The sequence below is a fragment of the Sorex araneus genome, chromosome 5, assembly GCF_027595985.1.
Source record: "Sorex araneus isolate mSorAra2 chromosome 5, mSorAra2.pri, whole genome shotgun sequence".
NCBI lineage: Eukaryota > Metazoa > Chordata > Mammalia > Eulipotyphla > Soricidae > Sorex > Sorex araneus.
This window is the reverse complement of record NC_073306.1, coordinates 4,697,126-4,719,091: the sequence shown is the minus strand read 5'-3', so window position 1 is coordinate 4,719,091 and position 21,966 is coordinate 4,697,126. Positions and strand designations below refer to the sequence as shown.

At 62.4% G+C, this 21,966-nt stretch overlaps 2 protein-coding genes across 4 annotated transcripts; one reads left to right on the top strand and one right to left on the bottom strand.

The window, feature by feature from the left end:
- The first annotated feature begins 1,164 nt into the window (after window positions 1–1,164).
- Window positions 1,165–15,553, top strand: MASP2 (MBL associated serine protease 2). 2 transcript variants are annotated; one of them, XM_055138658.1, is made up of 10 exons: window positions 1,165–1,504; window positions 1,946–2,123; window positions 3,054–3,185; window positions 4,139–4,335; window positions 4,403–4,550; window positions 6,204–6,322; window positions 9,329–9,407; window positions 10,841–10,975; window positions 11,408–11,482; window positions 12,424–15,553. In XM_055138658.1, the coding sequence occupies exons 1-10, from the start codon at window positions 1,205–1,207 to the stop codon at window positions 13,179–13,181; spliced, it is 2,121 nt and encodes a 706-aa protein (XP_054994633.1). In that variant the 5' UTR covers window positions 1,165–1,204; the 3' UTR covers window positions 13,182–15,553. The 2 variants fall into 2 exon arrangements, with proteins under 2 accessions (XP_054994633.1, XP_054994635.1); XM_055138660.1 differs by lacking the exons at window positions 4,139–4,335; window positions 4,403–4,550; window positions 6,204–6,322; ... (2 more) ...; window positions 11,408–11,482; window positions 12,424–15,553 and adding an exon at window positions 3,547–3,588.
- A 138-nt stretch (window positions 15,554–15,691) lies between these two features.
- TARDBP (TAR DNA binding protein) lies at window positions 15,692–21,725 on the bottom strand. 2 transcript variants are annotated; one of them, XR_008630213.1, is made up of 7 exons: window positions 21,586–21,725; window positions 21,180–21,434; window positions 19,824–19,987; window positions 19,003–19,143; window positions 17,982–18,152; window positions 16,498–17,694; window positions 15,796–15,813 (listed from the first exon to the last, which is right to left on the bottom strand). XR_008630213.1 is itself a non-coding variant. In XM_055138661.1 (6 exons), exons 2-6 carry the CDS (start codon window positions 21,415–21,417, stop codon window positions 17,164–17,166), a joined length of 1,245 nt encoding a protein of 414 aa, XP_054994636.1. In that variant the 5' UTR covers window positions 21,418–21,434; window positions 21,586–21,725; the 3' UTR covers window positions 15,692–17,163. The 2 variants fall into 2 exon arrangements, 1 of the variants encoding a protein (XP_054994636.1); XM_055138661.1 differs by having other exon boundaries at window positions 15,692–17,694.
- Window positions 21,726–21,966: the final 241 nt, after the last annotated feature.

Genomic DNA, 21,966 nt, shown 5'->3' with positions numbered 1-21,966 from the left:
CCAGGTGCTGCCGCCCGCGCGGGCCACACAGTCCCGCTGCTGACCCAGGAGGGCCAGGGGCCCCGTCACCTTTCAATAAACTCATCACGAATTTGGTTCCGAGCTTTCACCACTTCTCTAAAGCCCCAAGGGTCTGGGCGGGGGAGAGGGTTTGACAGGAGCGGAGCCTGGCGGGTAGTCGGGAGGGCGCTGGCCTTGCCGCAGCCGACCCAGCTTCCAGCCTGTGCCCAGTGGCCGCCACGCACGGCCAGGAGTGACCCCTGAGCATCGCCAGGGGGGCTCAGGCTGCCCCCAGAAAGCAGAAAGGACCCGACTCCCCGGGTGCAGACAGGCGACTGCCCAGCACGGGGACCGCGCCTCAAGCTTCATTTGGTCTTGGGCCGTGCCCACAGCCATGCCACACTGTGGCGGGGCTCAGGACCGTGTGTCCCCGCGGGAATCCAACCCCCTCCCAAACTGCTCACCGGAACCTGGGGCTGGCTCCTGGCTCTGCACTCAGGAGTCACCCCTGGCGGGGGCCCGCTGGGTGCCAGGGATCAGACTCACGTCAGCGCACGCGAGACAAGTGCTACCCCCGCTGGGCTGTCCCCGGCCCCTCCCCAGCTCTCCCCGGCCCCTCCCCAGCTCCTCAGTGAGTCCCCGTCTCTCCTGCGTGCTCCCCCAAGAGACTGGCTCCAGCCCCTCTTTCAGGGGGTGCTGTTGGGCCATACCCAGCTGTGCTCGGGGCTCAGTCCTGGCCCTGTGCCCATGAGGCTACTCCTGGCAGTGCCCGGGGACCGTATGGGACGCCAGGGTGGACCTGCCCTGTCTGCAGCCCCAGCCATCTGGAGCGGGTGCTGAGCCTGGCCCACAGTGACCCTGACAGCCCCGCCCGCCTCTGAGGCCAGGAGGGGGCCCCGGGACGCCCCCGGGCTGGGTGCCATGTCCCTCCCCGCTGAGCTCCTCAGCGGCTCCGCCTCCTCCCCACGGGCCCAGGCAGATGCCTGTGGTCCTGCTTCGCCTCTTCCTGGAAGCCCTCGGCTGACCTGCAGGCCCCAGAGGAAACAGGCCCAGGGAGGTCGCCTGTTATCAGTCTGGCGTCCGGCCTGCCTGTCCTCTGTCGGGTCACAGGTCCCAGAGTGCCAGGCTCAGGCGGGGGCAGGGCGGGCTCGGGGCAAACAGACCAAAGGTGAGCGGGCGGGCGGCGAGAGCAGGCAGACGCAGCATGTGGCGGCGTGCGGGGGTCGCCCAGGCCGGGCGGGCAGGGCTGAGGGGGGGGAGCGGGCCCTTCCGCCTCGGGCTGCTGGTCCTCCTGGCCCTGCCCTGGGGGTCGGCGGTGCCACCGGGCCCCGGGTGGCCCGAGCCCGTGTTCGGGCGCCTGGTGTCCCCCGGCTTCCCGGGGCCGTACCCCGACCACCAGCAGCAGCGCTGGAACCTGACGGCGCCCCCCGGCTTCCGCCTGCGCCTCTACTTCACCCACTTCCACCTGGAGCCGTCCTACCGCTGCGAGTACGACTTCGTCCAGGTGCGACCCTGGGGGCTGGAGCCCCGTGAGCCCCCAGCCTCTGGCCTCCCCGAGCCCCCGCCCTGACCTCCCCAAGGAACCCCCCCGCCCTGACCTCCCCGAGCCCCCCCCCCGACCTCCCCGAGCAACACCCCCGCCCTGACCTCCCCGAGCCCCCCCCCGACCTCCCCGAGCAACACCCCCGCCCTGACCTCCCCGAGCCCCCCAGCCTCTGGCTTCCCCGAGCCCCCCCACCCTGACCTCCCCGAGCCCCCGCCCTGACCTCCCCGAGCCACCCCCCCCGCCTTGACCTCCCCGAGCAATCCCCCAGCCTCTGACCTCCCTGAGCCCCCGCCCTGACCTCCCCGAGCCACCCCCCCCCGCCCTGACCTCCCCGAGCCACCCCCACCCTGACCTCCCCGAGCCACCTCGCCCTGACCTCCCCGAGCCCCCCGCCCACAGCTGAGCGCCGGGAACAAGGTGCTGGCCACCCTGTGCGGGCAGGAGAGCACCGACACCGAGCGGGCGCCGGGCACCGACCACTTCCTGTCGCCGGGGCCCCGCCTGGACGTGACCTTCCGCTCTGACTACTCCAACGAGAAGCCCTTCTCGGGGTTCGAGGCCTTCTACGCGGCGGAGGGTGAGTGGGAGCTGCAGGCGCCCCGCGCCCCTCCCGCACTGGCAGCCAGGCTGGCCCCTGCGAGATCTGCTGCGTGGCCTTTGCTTGTGCTCTGCAGCGGCCAGGGCCCAACAGGACCGGGATCGCCCCGCAGGTGGACTTACTCCGGCTGCTCCCTTCGCTGAGGCTGATTTCAAACAGGCCTCACAAGATGGGCCCGGAGGGGCCGGAGCCGTAGCACAGCGGGGAGGGCGTGTGCCTTGCACGCAGCCGACCCAGGTTCCATCCCCGGCATCCCATATGGTCCCCCGAGCACCGCCAGGAGTGACTCCTGAGTGCAGAGCCAGGAGTGACCCCTGAGCATCGCTGGGTGTGACCCAAAAAGCAAAAAAAAAAAAGATGGGGCCAGAGCCATAGCACAGTGGGGAGGGCACTTGTTTTGCGCGTGCCTGACCCGGGTTCGATCCCAGCACCCCCAGAAGGTCCCCGGAACCAGACAGGAGTCAGCATTGTTGGGTGTGGCCCCCAGGGGCACACACAGGCGGCAGTCAGGGCGCGTGCGTCCGTGCTGGGTCTGTGCCCTCCGGGAGCTGGGGCCCGCGCAGGGTGGCCCCCAAGCAGACGGAAAGGCCAGGGCCAGAGAGATGTACAGGGGTGGGGGGTGCTCACCTTCCACGAGCTCTGAGCACTGTGGGGTGAGCCCCAAACCCAAAGCAACTAGCAGGCCAGACGCGGGCGGGGAGCAGCTCTGCAGGCCCAGCACAGAGACCAGCTTCCCTCCGCCCCCAGGCCGGGACAGCGCCGCCCGCTCTGGTCACTGCACCCAGGACGAGCCCTGGGCAGAGCCCGGAGTCGCCCCCACCCCCAGGACACGCGCACAGACGCGCGGCGATGCCCCTCCCTCAGCCGCCCGGGGGCTGCAGTGACCCGTGTCTGGCCCCGCCCCCGCAGACATCGACGAGTGCCAAGTGCCCCCCGAGGGGCCGCCCGTGTGCGACCACCACTGCCACAACCACCTGGGCGGCTTCTACTGCTCCTGCCGGGCCGGCTACACCCTGCACCCCAACCAGCGCACGTGCTCAGGTGAGCCCCGCTCCCAGCCCAGTGCTCGGGGCTCTCGGCTGCGGGCTGCACCCTCCCCCACACACACGGGAAGGCGTCAGGCCCTGGGTTCGGGACCCCCAGAGGGTCCCTGGAGGCCCGCCCACCAGGAGCCAGCCCTGAGCACCGCTGGGTGTGGCCCCAACAGGGAATAAAGGAAAACGAGGCTGGAGCAGGTGTGGGTGTAAGGGAGCAGCGAGGCCCCGCCCTGCACCTCCACCCCCCACCCCTTCACCGCCCTGCACCCCCATGCCCCCAGGCCCCCCCACCCCGCCCTGCACCTAGACCGACCCCACCCCGAGGTGACCGTGCCTGCCCGTGCCGCCCGTCTCTTCTCTTTCAGAGAAACATCTCTAGTGCCCCCCGGAAGCTGGGCCAGGCCCCCTCACCCCGCTCGGACCTAAATAAAGCACATCAGCTGTTTCCACCCCTGCACTGTGTCTCTGTGGCGGGGGTGGGGGTGGGGGCTGCAGCTGGACCCGGCCCCCCTCCACGCCCAGTGCTGGAGCGGGTCGGCCTGGGCTCCCCCAGTGCGTGGGGGCGGCCGGTGGCCCCTGGGCCTGGGTGGAAGGAGGAAGGGGTGCGGGGTGCCGAGCATGGGGGCAGCAGGAAGGGTGCTGGGTGGGCGTCCCAGTACCTCCTGGAGGAGGGTGTGGGGAGGGACGGGCCCTCGGGCCAGGGTGTCACCTCCCTCTGGAGAGTCCCTGGGGGACCAGAGGAGACCCCCCCCGCCCCGTGCCTCTGAACTCACTCCCGGGCTCGGGCCCCGGCCCCACCGACCACGCCCTCCACATCCCTGGGGTGTGCGTTGGGCCCCCCGAGAACTTACTGCCCAGAAACTGCTTCTGGGAGCCAGAGACGGTCCCTACACTGCCCTCCAGCCCCTGCTGAGGCCCGGCCCACCGCCCCTGCTCACACTTGCTCTCTCCCCCCAGCCCTGTGCTCGGGCCAGGTTTTCACCAACCGGTCTGGGGTGCTCAGTAGCCCCGAATACCCGCAGCCGTACCCCAAACTCTCCAGCTGCGCCTACAGCATCCGTCTGGAGGAGGGGTTCAGCGTCGTCCTGGACTTCGAGGGCCCCTTCGACGTGGAGACACACCCCGAGGCCCAGTGCCCCTACGACTTCCTGAAGGTTGGTGCCGCCCCCCGCGCCCGCGGCCCGGCGCCCGCAGCCACTGAGTGACGCCCCCCGTTCCCAGATCCACACGCACAGGGACACCTACGGCCCCTTCTGCGGGGGGTCCCGGCCCCCCCGCATCGAGACCAGGAGCAACACGGTGACCGTCAGCTTCGTCACCGACGAGTCCGGAGAGCACACGGGCTGGAAGATGCGCTACAGCAGCACAGGTGCCTCGGGCACGGCCCGGGGAGGACAGATGGACAGACGGACAGACGGATGGACAGACGGACAGACAGATGGACAGACGGACGGACGGATGGACAGACAGATGGACAGACACGGACGGACGGACAGACAGATGGATGGACAGACACGGACGGACGGACAGACAGATGGATGGACAGATGGATGGACAAACAGAAGGATGGACAGACGGACGGACAAACAGACAGATGGATGGACAGACGGACAGACAGACAGATGGTCGAACAGACGGACAGATGGATGGACAGACAGATGGATGGACAGACGGACGGACAAACAGACAGACACACAGACGGACAGACAGATGGATGGACAGATGGACGGACAGACAGATGGTCGGACAGACAGACAGATGGACGGACAGACAGACGACAGACAGGCCTTTCCTGAGCCGCTGGGCTCGCGGGGACGGCAGTGCAGCCCTGGAGGACACCCCTTGTCTCCGCGTCACTTCGGGGTTTTCTTTCAAGGCATCAGCTGTGGGCGAAGGTCAGATACGGGGAGGGGTCTGGGCAGGGGCCAGCAGGGCGGGGCCACCCCACAGAAGCTGGGGTGGGGTGGAGGGGCTGGCTCGGAGGCAGCGTGGGGCGGGCCCTGCAGTTCCCAGCAGGCCCCGGGCTGGCCCGAGCAGCTCCCTGTCCCGCCCGTGCCCGGCTGTCCCCCGAACCTGCTCCCCAGGTCCCGCACTGCTCCCCGTGCCCGGCCAACCCCAGCGTCCCGGGCCGTTCCCCCCCCCCCCCGTGCCCCTGTCCGTCCCGAGCTGGCCGGAGGGGAGGAGGGGGGCCCGGCCTCCTGGAGGGTCCTGCCAGGGTGAGGAAGCTCCCGCCCGCGTCCCCCTCGCCCCACACCAGCCTCTTGCCGGGCTCAAAAGCCCAGGAGGTGCCCGGCCTGAGGGGCACTGAGCAGAGTCCAGCTCGCCCCTGCCCGCCCGTTCCCCGGGCACCCCCCGCAGAGCCGCTCAGGAGCTCTCCCGGGGACCTCCAGGCACCCCCAGGCGCCCAGAAGGTGCCGCACACGAGGGTTGCCCACCCCCGGGAGCTGTCCTTCCCGCCCTCTCACCATTGGTCTTGTTTGGATTGGGGGGTGGGTGGTTTCCGGGGGGCCAAACCTGATCCTGCCCCAGCACTACTCCAGGTTCTGTGCTCAGGGATCTCTGTGGCTGGAGCGACGGCACAGCGGGGAGGGCGTTTGCCCTGCACGCAGACAGCCAGGTTTGATCCCGGCATCCCATAGGGTCCCCCGAGCACTGCCAGGAGTGATTCCTGAGCGCAGAGCCAGGACGAACCCCTGAGCATCGCCGGGCGTGACCCAAAAGGCAAAAAAAAAAAAAGTGAAGATTTGCAAACAAAGAAAGACACCCTAAAATACATCGCTTAAATACACCCTAAAATACATCGCTCAAAGGGCTGAAAGTTCATGCTCTGAATGTGGGAGCCTGAACTTGAGCCCTGACGCCCCTGATGGTCCCTGGAGCCCCATCAGGAGTGACCCCTGAGTGCACAGCCAGGACTAAGCCCTGAGCACTGCCGAGCGAGGCAGTGAAATAAAATAAAACAAAGCAAACCCAGAACACCTGCAAAGGAAAAGCCGCACCGACCCGCCCTCTCCCGGCGCAGCCCAGCCCTGCCCTGAGCCGACAGCGCCACCGCACGGCCGCCTCTCGCCGGTGCAGGCGCAGTACGTGTTCCGGGACCGCGTCTCGGTCTCCTGCGAGCCGGGCTTCGCGCTGCTGCGGGTGAGTGACCCGCGGGCCCGCCGCTCCGTTCCGCGGCGCGGGGTCGGCGCGGGGGCCGCAGCCTGCGGGGGCGGGGCTCTCCCAGCACCTCCTCCTGGGCGCGGGGCTCGTCCTGCCCGGAGCACGCTCCCCGAGCACTGGGCCTTGAACCGATGCAGACTAGCAGGTGTGCAAAGGGGTCGTGGGCTAGCGCGGTGGCCGGGGGTCTCAGCGCAGGCAGCAAGGACCGAGGCCGGACACAGCGGGGGGTCGCGGGGGGTGGCCCGTCCCGGTACCAGGAGCACTTCCAGGAGTGATCGCTGAGCACAGAGACAGGCGCGCGCCCCGAGCACGGCTGGTGTGGCCCACACCGGGCCCTGACCCCTCCTCCCCCCCCCCCAAAGGCCCCGCCTTCTACTTTGTTTTGGGCAGCGCCCAGGGGTTAGTCTTGGCTCTGCACTCAGGAATCACTCCTGAATGGGCCTGGGGACCGCCTAGGGGCCTGGGGTTGGACCCGGGCTGGCTGCATGCAAGGCAAGAGCCTGACCCCGACACTGGGTCTCTGGCTCTGAAATATCCTTATTTTTAACTTAATTTATTTATGGTTTGGGGCCACACCCAGCGATGCTCAGGGGTTCCTCCTGGCTCTGTGCTCAGGAATCACTCCTGGTGGTGCTCAGGGGACCCTATGGGATGCTGGGACTCGAACCCGGGTCGGGGCCAGGTGCAAGGCCAACGCCCTCCCCGCTGTGCTATCGCTCCAGCCCCTGTCCCTTTATTTTTAAAATGTTGCGTAGCTGGCAGTGCTCGGGAAGAGTTTCTCTTGGCTCTGTGCTAGGGAGTCGCTCCCAGGGGTGCCGGCCGGGCAGAAACGCTGACGCCCTGTGCGCAGGGCCCCGTGCAGCTGGCGGGGCGAGCTCCGGGCTCCCGCCTGCCGTTTTGGAAAACTACTTGGGAAAGCGGAGACGAAAATAGCCGGGCGCTGCGCCTCCCTGGCCCCCGGGCAGAGCCGAGTTCACTAACCTAGTTCCACACGCGCTGATCTTGCCCCACGTCAGGCGAGGTCCCTCCCTCCGGTCCAATGACCTTCAGGCGAGCACCCCTGGGTGCAGCCGGCATTCAGCGGCCGGGAAAGAGCCCACGCGGCAGAGTTATAAACAGCAGGCACCGGGCGCTCCTGGGGGCGGGAAGTGCTGAGCACACCTTCAGGAGCACAGGTAAGGGGAGAAGCGGCCCTTTATGTGTTTCCTAATTGGCACGGAGTCCTTGTGCTGAGAGGGGAGAGCCCAGGTGAGCGGGAGGCGCGGAGGCGGGGCGGGGGGGGGGGTGCAGGGTGAGGGCGGGGCGGGGCTGGCCCTGCGCGGTCTTTGGGCGGCAGATCTGCTCAGCAAACCTTCTGGTTTGGTTTGGGCTTTGGGTCCCACTCAGCGGTGCTCAGGCTTCCTCCTGGCTCTGTGCTCAGGGAGCACTCCCGGCGGGGCTCGGGGGACTTGGTGGGTGGATTGAACCCGGGTTGGCCGCGTGCAAGGCAAGTGCCTTCTAGGCTGTGTGATCGCGCTGGCCCCCAGGGTCTTTCTTTGGAGGAGGTGGCGGTTTGGGACACCCCAGAGTGTCACTCGGGGAGCACTCCCAGCAGTGCTCAGGGAACCAGGTATGGGAGCGGGGATTTGGACCGGGGTCGGAGGGATGCGGGACGAGTGCCTTAACCTCGCACCTTTTCCTCCCGCCCTGGGGGAGCAGCTGTGCTTGTTTTGGAGGGGGCCACACTCAGCACTGCTCAGGGCCTCCTCCCGGCTCTGCACTCAGGGGTCACCCCCGGCGGGCTCTGGGAAGCTGAGCTAAACCCTGGTCAGATGTGTGGCAAGGCCGGCCTGGGGCCCGCTGGACTATCGTCCCGGCCCCTGTTGTGTCTTTGACTCAAAGTGCAGAGCCGGGCTGGAGACTCAGCGGGATAAGTGTGTGGTTGCATGTGAGAGGCCTGGGTTTGATCCCCAGTACCGTATGGTCCCCTGAGCACAAAGCAGGGAGTCATCCCCACGTGCCACCGGGAGTGACAGAAGGAAGGGAGGAAAGAGGGTAGGGATGAAGGAAGGAAAAAAGAGAGGAAGGAAGGAAGGAAGACAGGAAGGAAAGAAGGGAGGAAGAGAGGGAGGGAGGAAGGGAAGAAGGAAAGAAGAGGAAGGAAGGAAGGAGACAGGAAGGAAAGAAGGAAGAGAGGGAGGGAGGGAGGAAGGGAAGAAGGAAAGAAGAAAGAGAGGAAGTGAGACAGGAAGAAGAGAAGGCAGGGAAGAAGGAAAGAAGGGAGGGAGGGAGGGAGGGAGGGAGGAGGAGAGGGGAGGGAGGACAGCGAGATCACTCCAGAGCCAGGGCTCTGTCCTGGTCCCTGGCACTCACCGGCTCCAGAGTGCCACAGGGCATGTGCCACCCTCAGAAAACAGTGATGGGGGGACTGGAGTGATAGCACAGCGGGGAGGGCGTTTGCCTTGCACGCGGCCGAGCTGAGTTCAAATCCCAGCACCCCATATGGTCCCCCGAGCACGGCCAGGAGTAATTCCTGAGTGCAGAGCCAGGAGTAACCCCTGTGCATCGCCAGGTGTGACCCAAAAAGAAAAAAAAAAAACAGTGATGGGGCCGGAGCAATAGCACGATCCCGGCATCCCAGCTGGTCCCCTGAGCACCAGCAGGAGTGACTCCTGAGGGAAGAGCCAGGCGTGACCCCGAGCATCCCCGGGTGTGGCCCTCACCCCCCCCCCCCACGTGGGAGCAGGCGGGAGAGACAGTCCAGCTGGTGGACATGGGACCCCGTACAGTCCCGAGTCTGCCAGGGGTGATCCCTAAGCACAGAGGCAGGAGGCAGCCCTGAGCACTGCCAGGAGTGCACCCCCCAGGAACGACAGAAAGGACTGACAGCTCCAGAGGATCCCGACCACCACGGCCCAGGCTGCAGCTGACACCCGTGTGCGGGAGGGGGAGACGGGAGGAGAGGACGCGTGATGCCAACAGGAAGTGACGCCCATCCCTCTTTAGGGTTCCGTGGCCCTGGGGGCATTTGCTGCCGAGTGTCAGAAGGACGGAAGCTGGGACCAGCCCATGCCGGAGTGCAGCAGTAGGTCACGCTCCTCCCCTCCCCTCCCCTCCCCTCCCCTCCCCTCCCCTCCCCTCCGGACCTGCCCGGTGGGTGCCCCTCCCCCAACACCCCCCTCATGCACTCCAGGGACTCGAGGGACCCTTGCTACTAACAAAATGTTTCTTTAGGGGCTGGAGTGATAGCACAGCGGGGAGGGCACTTGCCTTGCACGCAGCTGACCTGGGTTTGGTCCCCGGCATCCCATAGGGTCCCCCGAGCACTGCCAGGAGTGACCCCTGAGTATTGCTGGGTGTGACTCAAAAAGCCAAAAAGAAAAAGTACTTTTCTAAGTAGAGAGTATTCAAAAACAGGAAATAAAGTCACAGCATTTATCTAAATTTCATACACAGTTTTGGGGGCACGCCTGGTAGTGCTTGGGGATCCCGGCTCTGCTGGGGGACTATGGGGTGCTGGGGATTGAACCCCGGCCGGGGCATGCAAGGCAAACGCCCCACCCGCTGCCCAGTCGATCCCACCCACCAGCGCTTAATTTTATTATGGGGGAGGGGAGGCCTGAGTCAGGGCTGGACGTGGTCAGGGGTCCCTCCTGGCGGCCCACAGGGCCCACGTGGCACGAGGGGCTGCACAGCTGCGTTGATCCCCGCCATCTCGCGCCCCGTTTCTGAGTTTATTTGTGGCATTTTGGGTCACACCGGTGATGCACAGGGGTCACTCCGGGCTCTACACTCAGGTCAGTCCTGTTGGTGCGTGGGGGCCCCATGGGATGCCGGGATGGAGCCCCGGCCGGCTGCGTGCGGGGCAGACGCCCTCCCTGCTCTGCTGTGGCACCAGCCCTGGCCCCCCCCCCGGCCCCCCAGCCCGACTCATGCACCAGGAGTCTAACTGCAGGCTGCCCCTGTGGACTGCCGGGCTCTTGCCTCGCTAGGCCAGGTTCTGTCGTGGGGGTCGGGCGGGCAGCCCTGATCTCAGACACGTGTGCTCCCTTCGAGCCCCCTCCCGGCCCCCTCAGGGGTTCCACCACGCCGTCGTGGCTTCTGCAGTCCGGGGATCCCACGGTCCCCATATGGGCAGCGGCTGACCACCGCGGGCTGGGGCCCAAGAGCGCCCTGGGGACTGGAGTCCTTCTCCACAAGCCCACCCTGCACCCCCTCTCCGTCCTGGGGTGGGCTCAGGGCGCCCGCAGGCGGCTGCTACCACCCAGCCTGCAGTTGACACCAGGCGTTTCTCGGTCCCGGATCCCTCCTACTGTGTCCAGCGAGGCTGAGGCCCGGCAGGTGGGCGAGGCCCCGGGTTCCGGCAGGACTCCCCGCAGGCGTTTCCTCAGCAGAGCTGAGGTGCCCCGGGGCACTGCAGCCCGACCCTCAACTGCAGAGACAGCCAGGCAGAGGCGGCAGGAACCCCCTGGCCCCCTGGCCCGCTCCCCCGCGCTCACCTCCCTCCCCCTCTGCCAGTTGTTGACTGTGGACCACCTGATGAGCTGCCCAACGGCCAAGTGGACTACGTCACAGGGCCGGAAGTGACCACGTACAGAGCCGTGATCCAGTACCGCTGTAACGAGACCTTCTACACAATGGGCAGGGGTGACGGTGAGCGGGCCTCTGGGGAGGGATGTCCCAACCTGGCGGGGCCGAGAAAGCGCTCCCTCCCACCTGCTAAGTGAAATATTACAGCTCCTGACTCCGAGTCAATTTGCAGGAATCTGAAAACAGATCTTATCCAGTAAATGACTACAAACACACAATATATTCCAAATGGTTTAATTTAACAAGTCAAAACCTTATCATTAAGCACTTGAGACTGTGATACATATTCAAGTTCCACATCTAAAAGGTTTCCACTGAGCAAGCAGCCACGGTAATGCAGAGACCCCCTCCTCGGGAAATCATGTAAAACGGCTTTTCAGGCACCTCCACTTCCCAACGATGCTCAAGAATCAACATTTCTCAAGGGGTGTTCAAGCAAATGACAACCACCTTACACATGCAGTTAAACATTTTTGCTTTCCCAATGAGTTGCAGGTAAATATGTGTGCGAGGCTGATGGATTCTGGACGAGCTCCAAAGGAGAGAGGCTGCTCCCCGTCTGCGAGCCTGGTAATGGAGCCGTGGCTGGGGTGTGGGTGACTGATGGGGAGGAGCAGGGGGCGGGGGCGGAAGCAGAGCTCGAGCACCTGGCTGTCAGGCCGAGTTACTAATCCCAACAACGGTCTTGTTACCGACCCCACCCCTCAAATCCGGGGTGGGAGGGGTTGTTAGCCACTGACTGCACCAGTCATTTGATTATTTTTGACCTCACAACGAGGCAAACATTAAAAAAAAAAATTAAGTGATTAAAAAAATTATCTTCAACCATTTCATATTTACAAATGCCAAGTAGCTCTACCGGGTTACTTCTCTGTAAAAGCGCTATTAAAACCCAAAGCTAATAACTTTATTATTTCCCTAAGCAATTGTTTTCAATGACATCTAGTTTTTAAACATTAATGCAATTTGCCTTTTCATAGTACTTAAAGGAATTTTTTTTTGGACCAGAATTGGCTCTGAAGATCTAGTTGAATCAGAGCAATTAAAAAAAACCCCAGATAGGTAATAATATATTTCATTACCCCTGTATTATCTGGTTGTTTCCTTTTTTAAAACCTCGTATTCTAGCTGACACTTTGCAAAGCGTAATGCAAGTATCCTGCCACGGGCCGCGCGTGCTCCATTCACCAAGGCAGTCAGTCAGCAACAAGGGTACGAGTCCCGATCCGGGGAATCAACCAGCCCCAGACTAATCTCTCAACCTACCGGTTTCTGGCTGGAACAGCAGCCCACCATCTTGCTGGGCCTGGGGGCCACCCCGGCACCAGAACAAGCCCAAACGTCCAAGGCCAGACAGAGGACGGGGCCCAGCCCGTGTCCGAGACCCCAGAGCCTGCTGGCCGCCCCCCCCCCCCCCCCCCGGGAAACGGAGCCCTGGGGGTCGCTGCCCGCGCTGCGGCCTTTCTGGGGCTGTCTCGGGCAGGCCCTACCCGAGCTGTCTGTCCCCACAGTGTGCGGGGTGTCGTCCCGCAGCACCGAGGGCCGAGTTTACGGGGGCCAGAGCGCCAAGCCCGGCGACTTCCCCTGGCAAGTGCTGCTGCTGGGCCCAGGGACGGCCGCGGGCGCGCTCGTGTCTGACAGCTGGATCCTGACGGCTGCCCACACCGTGTACGCACAGAAGGACGACCCCACTGCCCTGGACATCAGGATGGGCGCCCTCCAGAGACTGTCCCCCCAGCACACGCAGGCCTGGGCCGAGGCCGTGTTCATCCACGAGGGCTACCGGCCCGAGGCAGGCTTTGACAACGACATCGCCCTCATCAAGCTGAGGGACAGGGTGGGCATCAGCAGCCACCTCCGGCCCGTCTGCCTGCCCGGGCCATCGGCAGAGTCCTTCATGACGACCAACACCACGGGGACCGTCTCCGGGTGGGGGCTGACCCAGAGGGGCTTTCTGGCCAGGAACCTCATGTTCGTGGACGTACCGGTGGCAGACCGTCAGAGCTGTGCGAGGGCCTTTAAGTCGGTCCCCAAGACCCAGGTGACAGACAATATGCTGTGCGCGGGGCTGGAACACGGGGGCAAGGACAGCTGCAAGGGGGACAGCGGCGGGGCCCTCGTGTTCCTCGATACGGACACACAGAGGTGGTTTGTGGGCGGGGTGGTGTCCTGGGGCCCCAGCCACTGCGGGGAAGCCGGCCAGTACGGGGTCTACACCAAAGTCCCCAACTATGTGCCCTGGATCAAAAAGATAATGAACAACTTTTAACACACCCTCAGCCGGGAAGCGGTTCCTCGTTTTCAGGGCGCGGCCGTGGGTCTGATTCCCGGCACCACGGAGGGTAAAAATCAGCGAGCCCTGAGAGACCCTGGCAGCGGGCACCCTGACGAGCGGCAGCTGTGGCTGCAGCCGAGGCCGGGCTCGCCCCGGCCCTGACCCACAGACGCTGCAGGGCTCCCAGCGCCGGGCTCGGTCAAGGGCGTGTGCAAACACCGGCTCCGTTCTGCGTTGATCTCGGGGACGTCGGCATGGGGGCTTCACCTCTCGGGGTCAGAGCGGGGGCGCGAGCTGGGTGGGCCGTACCAGGCACGAGCCTTACGCACGGTGCTAGGTACTAGCTCGCTCTCAGCCCAGAATGTCTAAAAACAAACGGGAAATCGGAAACATGGCAACTCTGGCCTCGGCAGCCACCCCTTTCCGAGTGAAAGCCAGTCACACAAGGTGTCGATTTTTCTTGCCAAACTGGCAAAAGCCCAAATACGGAACAGCCCCGGCCATCGCCAGGCTATCCCTGCCCTAACGGAAGCCCAGCGGCCGCCTCAGCAGCCCGCACGCACGCCGGCCTGGGCATGACCGAGCACCCCAGACGCTGCCTTTTAGTTACCTACTTTAAGCCAGAAGAGGATGGAGTCAAAAATCTTCTTGTTCACCGACAAAACTACATGAGAATTAAGTGGTTTTAAATATGGAATTTCACTGCTTACAAGAACATGGAACATTCAAGCACACTTAAAGGAGCTCGTGCCGCCCGCCTCCCTCACACGCACCTGTCCCGGTCAGCTCTCCCCCTGCATCTCCTTCCTGACACACTTGACTGTTTCCCGGCCACTCCTAGGGGTACTTAGACCACCATGTGCTGGGGATCAAATTCAGTCTCCTCTGAGATGTCTTCAGGCCAACACTGAAACAAACCCCTCGCTCTAGCCAGTCACCCCTCCGTGCAAAAACTCACAGTGAGCCTGGCTACTTTCTCCTGCGTAAACCAAGTGCAGCTTTTTTTTTTTTTGCTTTTTGGGTCACACCCTGCGATGCTCAGGGGTTACTCCTGGCTCTGCACTCAGGAATTACTCCTGGCGGTGCTCGGGGGACCCTATGGGATGCTGGGAATTGAACCCGGGTTGGCTGCGTGCAAGGCAAACGCCCTACCCGCTGTGCTATCACTCCGGCCCCAAGTGCACCTTCTTTAGACTCACTTTTCAAAGTCACTTTTATAGCATCTGATCCACATAAAAAGGAACTGTTTTGTTTTTCCAGTAAGACTCCAGACGTTCAACTGTGGTGGCAACAAAATTTTTTATTCAACTGGTTCAAAAAAATTTTTTTTCTTTTTTTTAAGAATGAAAGCATTTAGATGACCAAATAGACTTGAAAACAAATCTCTGCCCAATAGTTATACTTCTACACGTCTGACTTCTGGGGGAGGGGGCAGTTAGCTACCCAGAGCTCTGGAGAACCATGAAAGCAGGCAGCCCCACGGTGCAGGGGGGGGAGGAAACCATGCCATGGCGAGAGAACTTACCCCGGGCTCCTTGGAGGCTTGCCAGTCTAGTCTCTGGAGGTCCCCGAGTACCACTCTAAGTGTTACGTGTTACTGCTGCAGAGTAACAGTGCAAGGGCTAAAATGCGAAATCCAGGCGGTACAGGGTTTGGAAATCATGCCATTCAGATGCAGGGGAAAAAAAAAAGTCAAAACTCAAGATCCTTTTACAGAGGAAACTGAATAAAGCAGCAATCACAAGTCTACAGGACAATTCCATTCACAAATGTGTCAAACAGGAAACTCACAAAGTCCATTCATCAGGAGCTAAGTCATGGGGTGCCAGGGAAATACTCAACACAAGAGGCTTTACATTCTTCTCCCAGAAAACAGGCCCAGCTCAGCTCACAAGCAGTTACATCAAAGTACAAGAGGAGAATGTATCATTGCTATTACACACTTCGCATCGCGGTGAGCGGGAGTTCTGTCAACGCGTCCCACCCCCGCCCCCTTACGCCCAGCTCGGAGGACACAGCCCCGTCCACTCCACACTCCACAGGCAAACCCACCCACTAGGTCTTAAAGCTACCAGGCCTCGGGACGGATTTCAGGCACGAGACAGTTGTGGCTCTGTCTACCCCTATTGCAATTAATTCCACTTTTCAAACCCCAGACCAGAAAGGCGCAGAACCTTTCCGAGCGATTATGCTCTGCGACAAAGCCCTGGAAGCCGCTCACGCTGCTCTGCGCCCCCCACCCCAGCCCCCCCGGCGATCAGGCAGCCGACTCCCCAGTGGAGTCTCCCCACAGGCCATGGACACAGGTCACCCGAAGGCACGGAGGCACTGAGAAAAAGGGTTCTGCTTACCATTGTAGGTGCGGCCACCCAGACTTATTGAAAACTAGATTTCAAAAGAAAAAAAAAAAACTTTTCACTTTGGACAATGCAAGAACCAATAGCAATTAAGTCTGGGCATCAGGTGTCAATGCATGACAGGTGATGAATCCATGTGACTTGAGACAACTTTTCAAATAAGTTTATTTGAAGCAAAATAAACTATTGCCAAGAAACTTTATGAAAGTTCCATCTCAAAAGGGTCAAAAAAAGGGGAATTAACTGCTATGAATTCTTTGCATTCAGAGCTGCAAAACAAAGACACATATTATTTAAATCAGTTTTATTTCAGAATTTCCAACATTGACAACTCTTAGAAAAGCATCCAAACACAGGGTACAGGACCGCCAACCGCATCCTCGGGGCAGGCAGGCCCCAGGGCCGCCCCCCGCTCACTGGCGACTCCGCTCCGAGACTCCTGTACAGCACGCAAGCTCAGCCCACCAGCGCCAGGCCACATGACCACACCGACAGATCAGGAGCAGGAGAGGACACACACCATACAGCATTCACAGCAGTTGACAAGGGGGCAGGCAGGTACAGGCCTCGTGTCACTAACACATTCAGCTAACGTTGTTCTCTAAGAGTAAGACTCACTTCAAGTCTTCCAACAGACGCGGATGTCCTCTGAACGCAAGGAACACTCGTACGTACGTTATCCGCTACCATTGCGCTCCGCACACTCTCGCACCAAGCCACGGGTTGAGAGACACATCTCGCCCAGTTAGAGAATCTCCATTATGCACCACCAAGTCTCTGCACGCGCTCTCCTGTCCTCGCTCATACCAGCCTCTCATGCCTCGGCACCACCATCAATCCCACACAAGGTTTCAGAGTTCAGACAGCCTTCTGGTCCACAGCACAGCCTTGCCGTCACAGCGTCGATACGACTCCAGGAAAGAAAGAGTAGCGGATAAAAATGGGACACCCACCGTCAGAGACGCAGCCCGGCGGCGTGGGGACGAGCTCTTGGTGGGCAAGCAGTGGACAGTGCCCACGGCGGAGTGTTTACAGCACTCCTGTCAGTGAGTGCTTCTTCCACAGACATTTGAAATGAGATGAACTGCAGAGATTAAATGAAGGCTTCATACCGTACTCTCGTATATGAGGGGAGACAAGTGTTAAAAACAAACAGAAATAAAAGAACCAAACATCGCAACACCACGATCTCCAGGGTCTTCCTAAGGAGAAGCTTGTATGGTGGGGTTCAAATTAAAACGAGGAGGAAAGAATGTAGCTCTAACCAATGGTTTTTCCATTTTGAACATGCAAATAATTCAGGTGACAAGTCCAGGGATAAATTATTACAGGAGAAACCTCTCGATAGCAACTGTAGTGTTGGTTTACCCATCAGGCAAACAGCAGTTCACTTTCAAACACTCGATATTTCAACCCTTTATGTAACAAAACTTATAAAATTCCTTTAGCTTTTCCTCTTTTTCTAAAGAAAAATGTCAAAAATACTGCTGAATATACTCCACACCGAACAAACCAATTTTGAAAATTCTTAGTACATATGTATCTTACAATATACTTACCATGAGTCTAGAAAAAGGTGAATTCCCACGGGTGTCTAGCGCCTGACTGACTAGCCCGGCCTACATCCCCCAGCCCGACGACTTCGAGTCCATGCTGGAGCCGAAGCCGCCGTTGAAGCCGCTGCCCGAGCCCGCGTTGGAGGCCGACCCCCACCCGATGGCGGCGCCTGAGTTGGAGCCGCTGTATGAGTTGTTCCCCGAGCCGAAGGCCTGGTTGGGCTCCCGCTGCATGTTGCCCTGGCTCTGGCTGTTGCCCGACGGGCCTGACTGGTTCTGCTGGCTGGCCAGCATGCCCATCATGCCCCAGCTGCTCTGCAGCGCCGCCTGGGCCGCGGCCATCATGGCCGGGTTGATGCTGAAGGCGCCGAAGTTCATCCCGCCCCCCATGTTGCTGCCCTGGTTGTTCCCCAGCCCTGCCCCGCCGCCCCGGCTGTTCCCGAACCCGCCCTGGTTCCCAAAGCCACCTGGATTACCACCGAATCTTCCACTCCTCTCTAACTGCCTATTGCTATTGTGCTTGGGCTCCGCGTTGGAGATGTGCACGCTGATGCCTTTGATGATCAGGTCCTCGCCACACAGGGACTGCGCCACCTGCAGGACGGGCGGCGACCCGTGAGGCCAGGCCGTGGGGCCACAGGCACCGCGCTGAGCCCCAGGGGACAGCAGGGACAGACGCGCTCTCTCTGTGCACGAGCAGCCTTTGCTGCGGCAACGGGGAGTGTTCAGTCAACCCCACGCGGCACGCGCAAAGACCAGAGACGCGCCAGGGCCGTGTCTCGTGCAGGAACGAAGGACAGTGCAAGTGGCGACTGCGCCACGCCCCCGTCAGCCCCCAGAGCAGAAACAGGCCCGGGCAACCCCCACGGCCAGGGGAATACCTGATCATCTGCGAACGTGACGAAGGCAAAGGCCCGGAAGGGCTTGGGGATGAACACGTCGACCACCTCCCCGTACTGGCAGAAGAACTGCCGCAGCTCGTCGGCCGTCATGTCCTCGGTGCAGCGGCCCACAAACACCTTCCTGCTCCTCAGAGGCTCATCCGGGCTTTGCTGACCCACAAAGGAAAGCACCAGTCACCTGCCAGGCGACGGGACCCGCACACCACAGCACAGGGGCCACCGCCAGGCCTGTCACACCGGGCCGGACCAAAGGCACCTGTGGGCGGCCTCACTTCGCCATTCTCTGCCTTTCTGGGCCGCACCAACAGCCAGGAGACGGCACACACGTGGGCGGGGCACCAGGACAGCAGCCCTGGCGCCCGTCCGTCCCTCCGACTCTCCTGCAGTGCAGGGACTGACCCTGAAGGGTTAAGCCCCCTGGCGCATGCCCTGCACCCCAGAGCCCAGGGCAGATGGCATCCTGAGCACCACCCACCGCGGCTCAGAGACCTCAGTCTACTCGAGTCCGTCCAAGGAATAGGAAGGGGCCAGCAGAGCTCCGAGTAATTGGATTTGCCTGCATGAAAGAGGCGGCTTTGGAAGCAGGTCACTCTTGCTGCTGTCACACTGTTCGTTTGGGGGCCACACCTGGCGGGGCTACTGGGACCAAACCCAGATTGGCTGCACGCAGGCAAACGCCCACCCATCGTCCTCTCTTTGGGTCTCTCTTTTTCTTTCTTTCTTTTTGGGTCACACCCAGTGATGCACAGGGCTTATTCCTGACTTTGCACTCAGGAATTACTCCTGGCGGTGCTCGGAGGACCATATAGGACGCTGGGAATTGAACCTGGGTCAGCCGCGTGCAAGGCAAACGCCCTCCCTGCTGTGCTATTGCTCCAGCCCCTGGCGCCTACACTTCAACACATAACTATAACAGCACCCGTGGGCAGTAATATTCCATTCCTGAAGTATTCAATTCCATTTTACGTTGCTTCTACCATTGCTAGAAGTGAGCAAGTACCTTAGAATTTGGGAGTTTGCAGTCACACCACCGTCCATCAATCATGTGTCGCTGGGACATCACCTTCACCTGGGTCTCGTACTCAGTGAACCGCACAAAGCCAAACCCTTTCGAGTGACCAGTCTTAATATCTTTTTTGACCTAGGAAAGATCATTGAAATGCACTAAAACACAACCATGGAGTGGCTTTAACCGGATGTAGTGACCCTTTGCTGTGCAGGGGTTCTTTTCTGGGCCACACCTGGGGTGCTTGGGTGACCATAAGGGGTGCTAGGGACTTATCCCGGGTCCACCACGTGTCAAGGCCCTACCTGCTATACCATCTACTTAATTAAAACCCTAGTCAAGTGATTCTTTTTGTTTTTGCTTTGCAGGTCACACCGGGCGATGCTCAGGGGTTACTCCGGGCTCTGCACCTACCTTGGCTGCGTGCAAGGCAAACACCCTCCCTGCTGTTCTATCTCTGCGGCCTCGCCGAGTGGCACCAGCAGACCAGACACTAGTGACCTGCACTGTTGGCAGCGAGCGAGCCTCCGGGCCGCTGCCGGTGCCCACGGGCGCCTCCCGAGCTCTCCCTCGTGTCTCTCTAAACAGGAAGAGTCAAACCCAAGGTTCTGATCTGGGTATTCACAGATTCTAAAGGGATGCCGGAGACCTGGCTGCTGACACCTTCGTGAATCACTAAGAATATGGACCCCCCCCCCCCCCCCGGAAGCTGCATGGGAGAGGCAGAAGAGCCCCCAGGGCCCTGTTCCCACAACCATGACCCTGGGGCCAACGTCACCTCAGCAGAAAGCTCCAAGGAGGGCGACAGGCCTCACCTGGACCATGAGCACCTCCCCGAAGGTGCTGAAGTACTCCTTGAGGTCCTGCTCGGTGGTCTTCCAGGGGAGGCCGAGCACGATGAGGTCGGACGTCTTCTGCACGGCCCTCTTCACCTTCACCGCCGACGAAGCATCAGCCTCGTCCATTTTCCTTTTATTATCTGAACAAACAGAACGTTCGAGACCCCCTTAAGCACGTCCTGCACCCAGAGAAGGAGCACACGGAGCCGGAACCTGCGGAGCTGCAGCGTGTGGCCTGGGCCTGGCAGTGGCAGGGGCCACACGCGGTGCCAAGACTCAAACTCAGGTCGTGGCCTGGCACTGCCACTGCAGCCCCTCACACCCCCGAGTGAAAACCCAGGCGTCTCGTGGCTAGATACGCAAAGTCCCCTCTCTGCAACCTGCACTCTCCTCAGGAGACGCCAGTCATTTACTCAAAGCACATCAAGCAGCAAGAAATAGTTTTTTTTTTTTTAAAGGGAACTTTTTGGGGCTGGAGCGATAGCACAGCAGGTAGGTCGTTTGCCTTGCACGCAGCCGACCTGGGTTCAATCCCCAGCATCCCATAGGGTCCCCCGAGGACTGCCACAAGCCAGGAGTAACCTCTGTGCATCGCTGGGTGTGACCCCCCCCCAAAAAAAAAATTAAGAAGGGAACTTTTTGGGGCCACAGCCTGGAGGTTCAGGTCCGATCACCATCACAGCCACAGCAGTTCCCAAAGCACTGCTGGGAGCAAACATGCCCCCTCCCCACCCCACAGTGGTCTGGGAGAAGCCCCTTCACATGGAAGGTGGGCCTGAGACCAGGAACCCGGGTGGAGGATGGAGTGCTTGCTGTGTCCGGGCAGAGCTGGCTCCAACCCTCGGCAGAGCCCCTGGTCAGGGGACCCGGGGCACGAACCCCCCCCACACACACACACCTCGGTACTTTCCCCTCTGATGGGGGCTGGCGAGGACCACTCTCGGTGCGGTGCTGGGGACCCCATGTGGGGTCCAACTCCAAGCAAAGCACGCACTCCCGCCCCCCCTCTGATAGACCTACTGCAAGTCGTCCCACTGCTGGGGACGTGAGGATTCCCTATTTTTTTTTTGGGGGGGGAGGCAGGGGGATACGGAAGCTGGGTGCAGGTGGGGCTGATTCAGGCGGACCCCGACAGTGACCGGGACACACGGGGACACACGAGGCGCTCGGGGTCAGATGCGCGCGGGGCAGGGGCCGCCCCTTCCTTCCTGCGGCCTCCCCCAGCCCCGGCAAGCGGGCACAGCTCGGCGGTACAATGAAGGAAGGCGGCCCGAGCAGTGTGTGTGTGGGGGGGTGGGCAGAGAGAGAGAGGGGAGGCCCCCGGACGCCCACCTTTGGGGTAGTTGACCACGTAGACCAGGTTGCCCCAGCCCGCGTCGGGCGCGTGCAGGATGCCCTCCACCAGGCGCACGCCGCGCATGCACTGCGACACGGGGTTGCGGTAGCGCAGGCCGCAGGCGCCCGGGAACTGCGCCGTGACGGTGGACAGCAGCACCGTGCCATCGTCCTCGGACGGGATCTCGATGGGCTCGTCGTTCTCGTCCTCCGTCACGCGGATGTACTCGGACATCTTCCTGCCGGGCTCGCCTGCGGGCGGCGGGGGGGGGGGGTCAGGCCCGCGCCGGGGGGGGGGGCCCGCCGCCCCCCGCCCCCGCCCGCCCCGCCCGCCCCGCCGGCCCGGCGGACCCCCGCCCGCCCGCCCGCCCGGCCGCCCCCGGCGGCGCCCCCCGCGCCTCACCCGCTAGGCCGCTGGGAACCGACGAGGCGGCGCGCGCACCGACAGCGCCCACGACCGCTCGGCTCGCACAAAATGGCGCCCGCGCCGCCTCCGCCCGCGCCCGCGCCGCGCACCCGCCCCGCGCGCAGGGGGGGCCGCGCCCGCCGCCGCGCCCGCCGCGCCCGCCCGCGCGCCCCGCCCCGCCCCCGCGCGCCGCCCACCCCGCGCGCCCCGCACGCACGCCGGGGCGCGGCCGCCGCGGGCCCCCGAGCCCCCCGCGCCGCCGCCGAGCGCGCCCGGCCCGACCGGCCTCCCCCCCGCGCGCCGCCGCCGATGGTCGCGCCCGCCCAACCGCCCGCCCGGCTCTCGCCCCAGCTCGCGCACCGGAAAGCGCGCGAGACT

What these genes read in the sequence shown, in the direction of transcription:
- MASP2 (XM_055138658.1), top strand. Translation starts at nt 1,205, where the DNA reads ATGTGGCGGCGTGCGGGGGTCGCCCAGGCCGGGCGGGCAGGGCTGAGG. An exon ending in GGCCTTCTACGCGGCGGAGG is followed by an intron (nt 2,124 to 3,053) that starts GTGAGTGGGAGC and finishes CCGCCCCCGCAG; the next exon opens with ACATCGACGAGTGCCAAGTG. An exon ending in GATGCGCTACAGCAGCACAG is followed by an intron (nt 4,551 to 6,203) that starts GTGCCTCGGGCA and finishes CTCCCGGCGCAG; the next exon opens with CCCAGCCCTGCCCTGAGCCG.
- TARDBP (XM_055138661.1), bottom strand. Translation starts at nt 21,417, where the DNA reads ATGTCCGAGTACATCCGCGTGACGGAGGACGAGAACGACGAGCCCATC. An exon ending in CGTGGTCAACTACCCCAAAG is followed by an intron (nt 19,988 to 21,179) that starts GTGGGCGTCCGG and finishes CTGTTTGTTCAG; the next exon opens with ATAATAAAAGGAAAATGGAC. An exon ending in GCAAACTCCCAAATTCTAAG is followed by an intron (nt 18,153 to 19,002) that starts GTACTTGCTCAC and finishes TTTGTGGGTCAG; the next exon opens with CAAAGCCCGGATGAGCCTCT.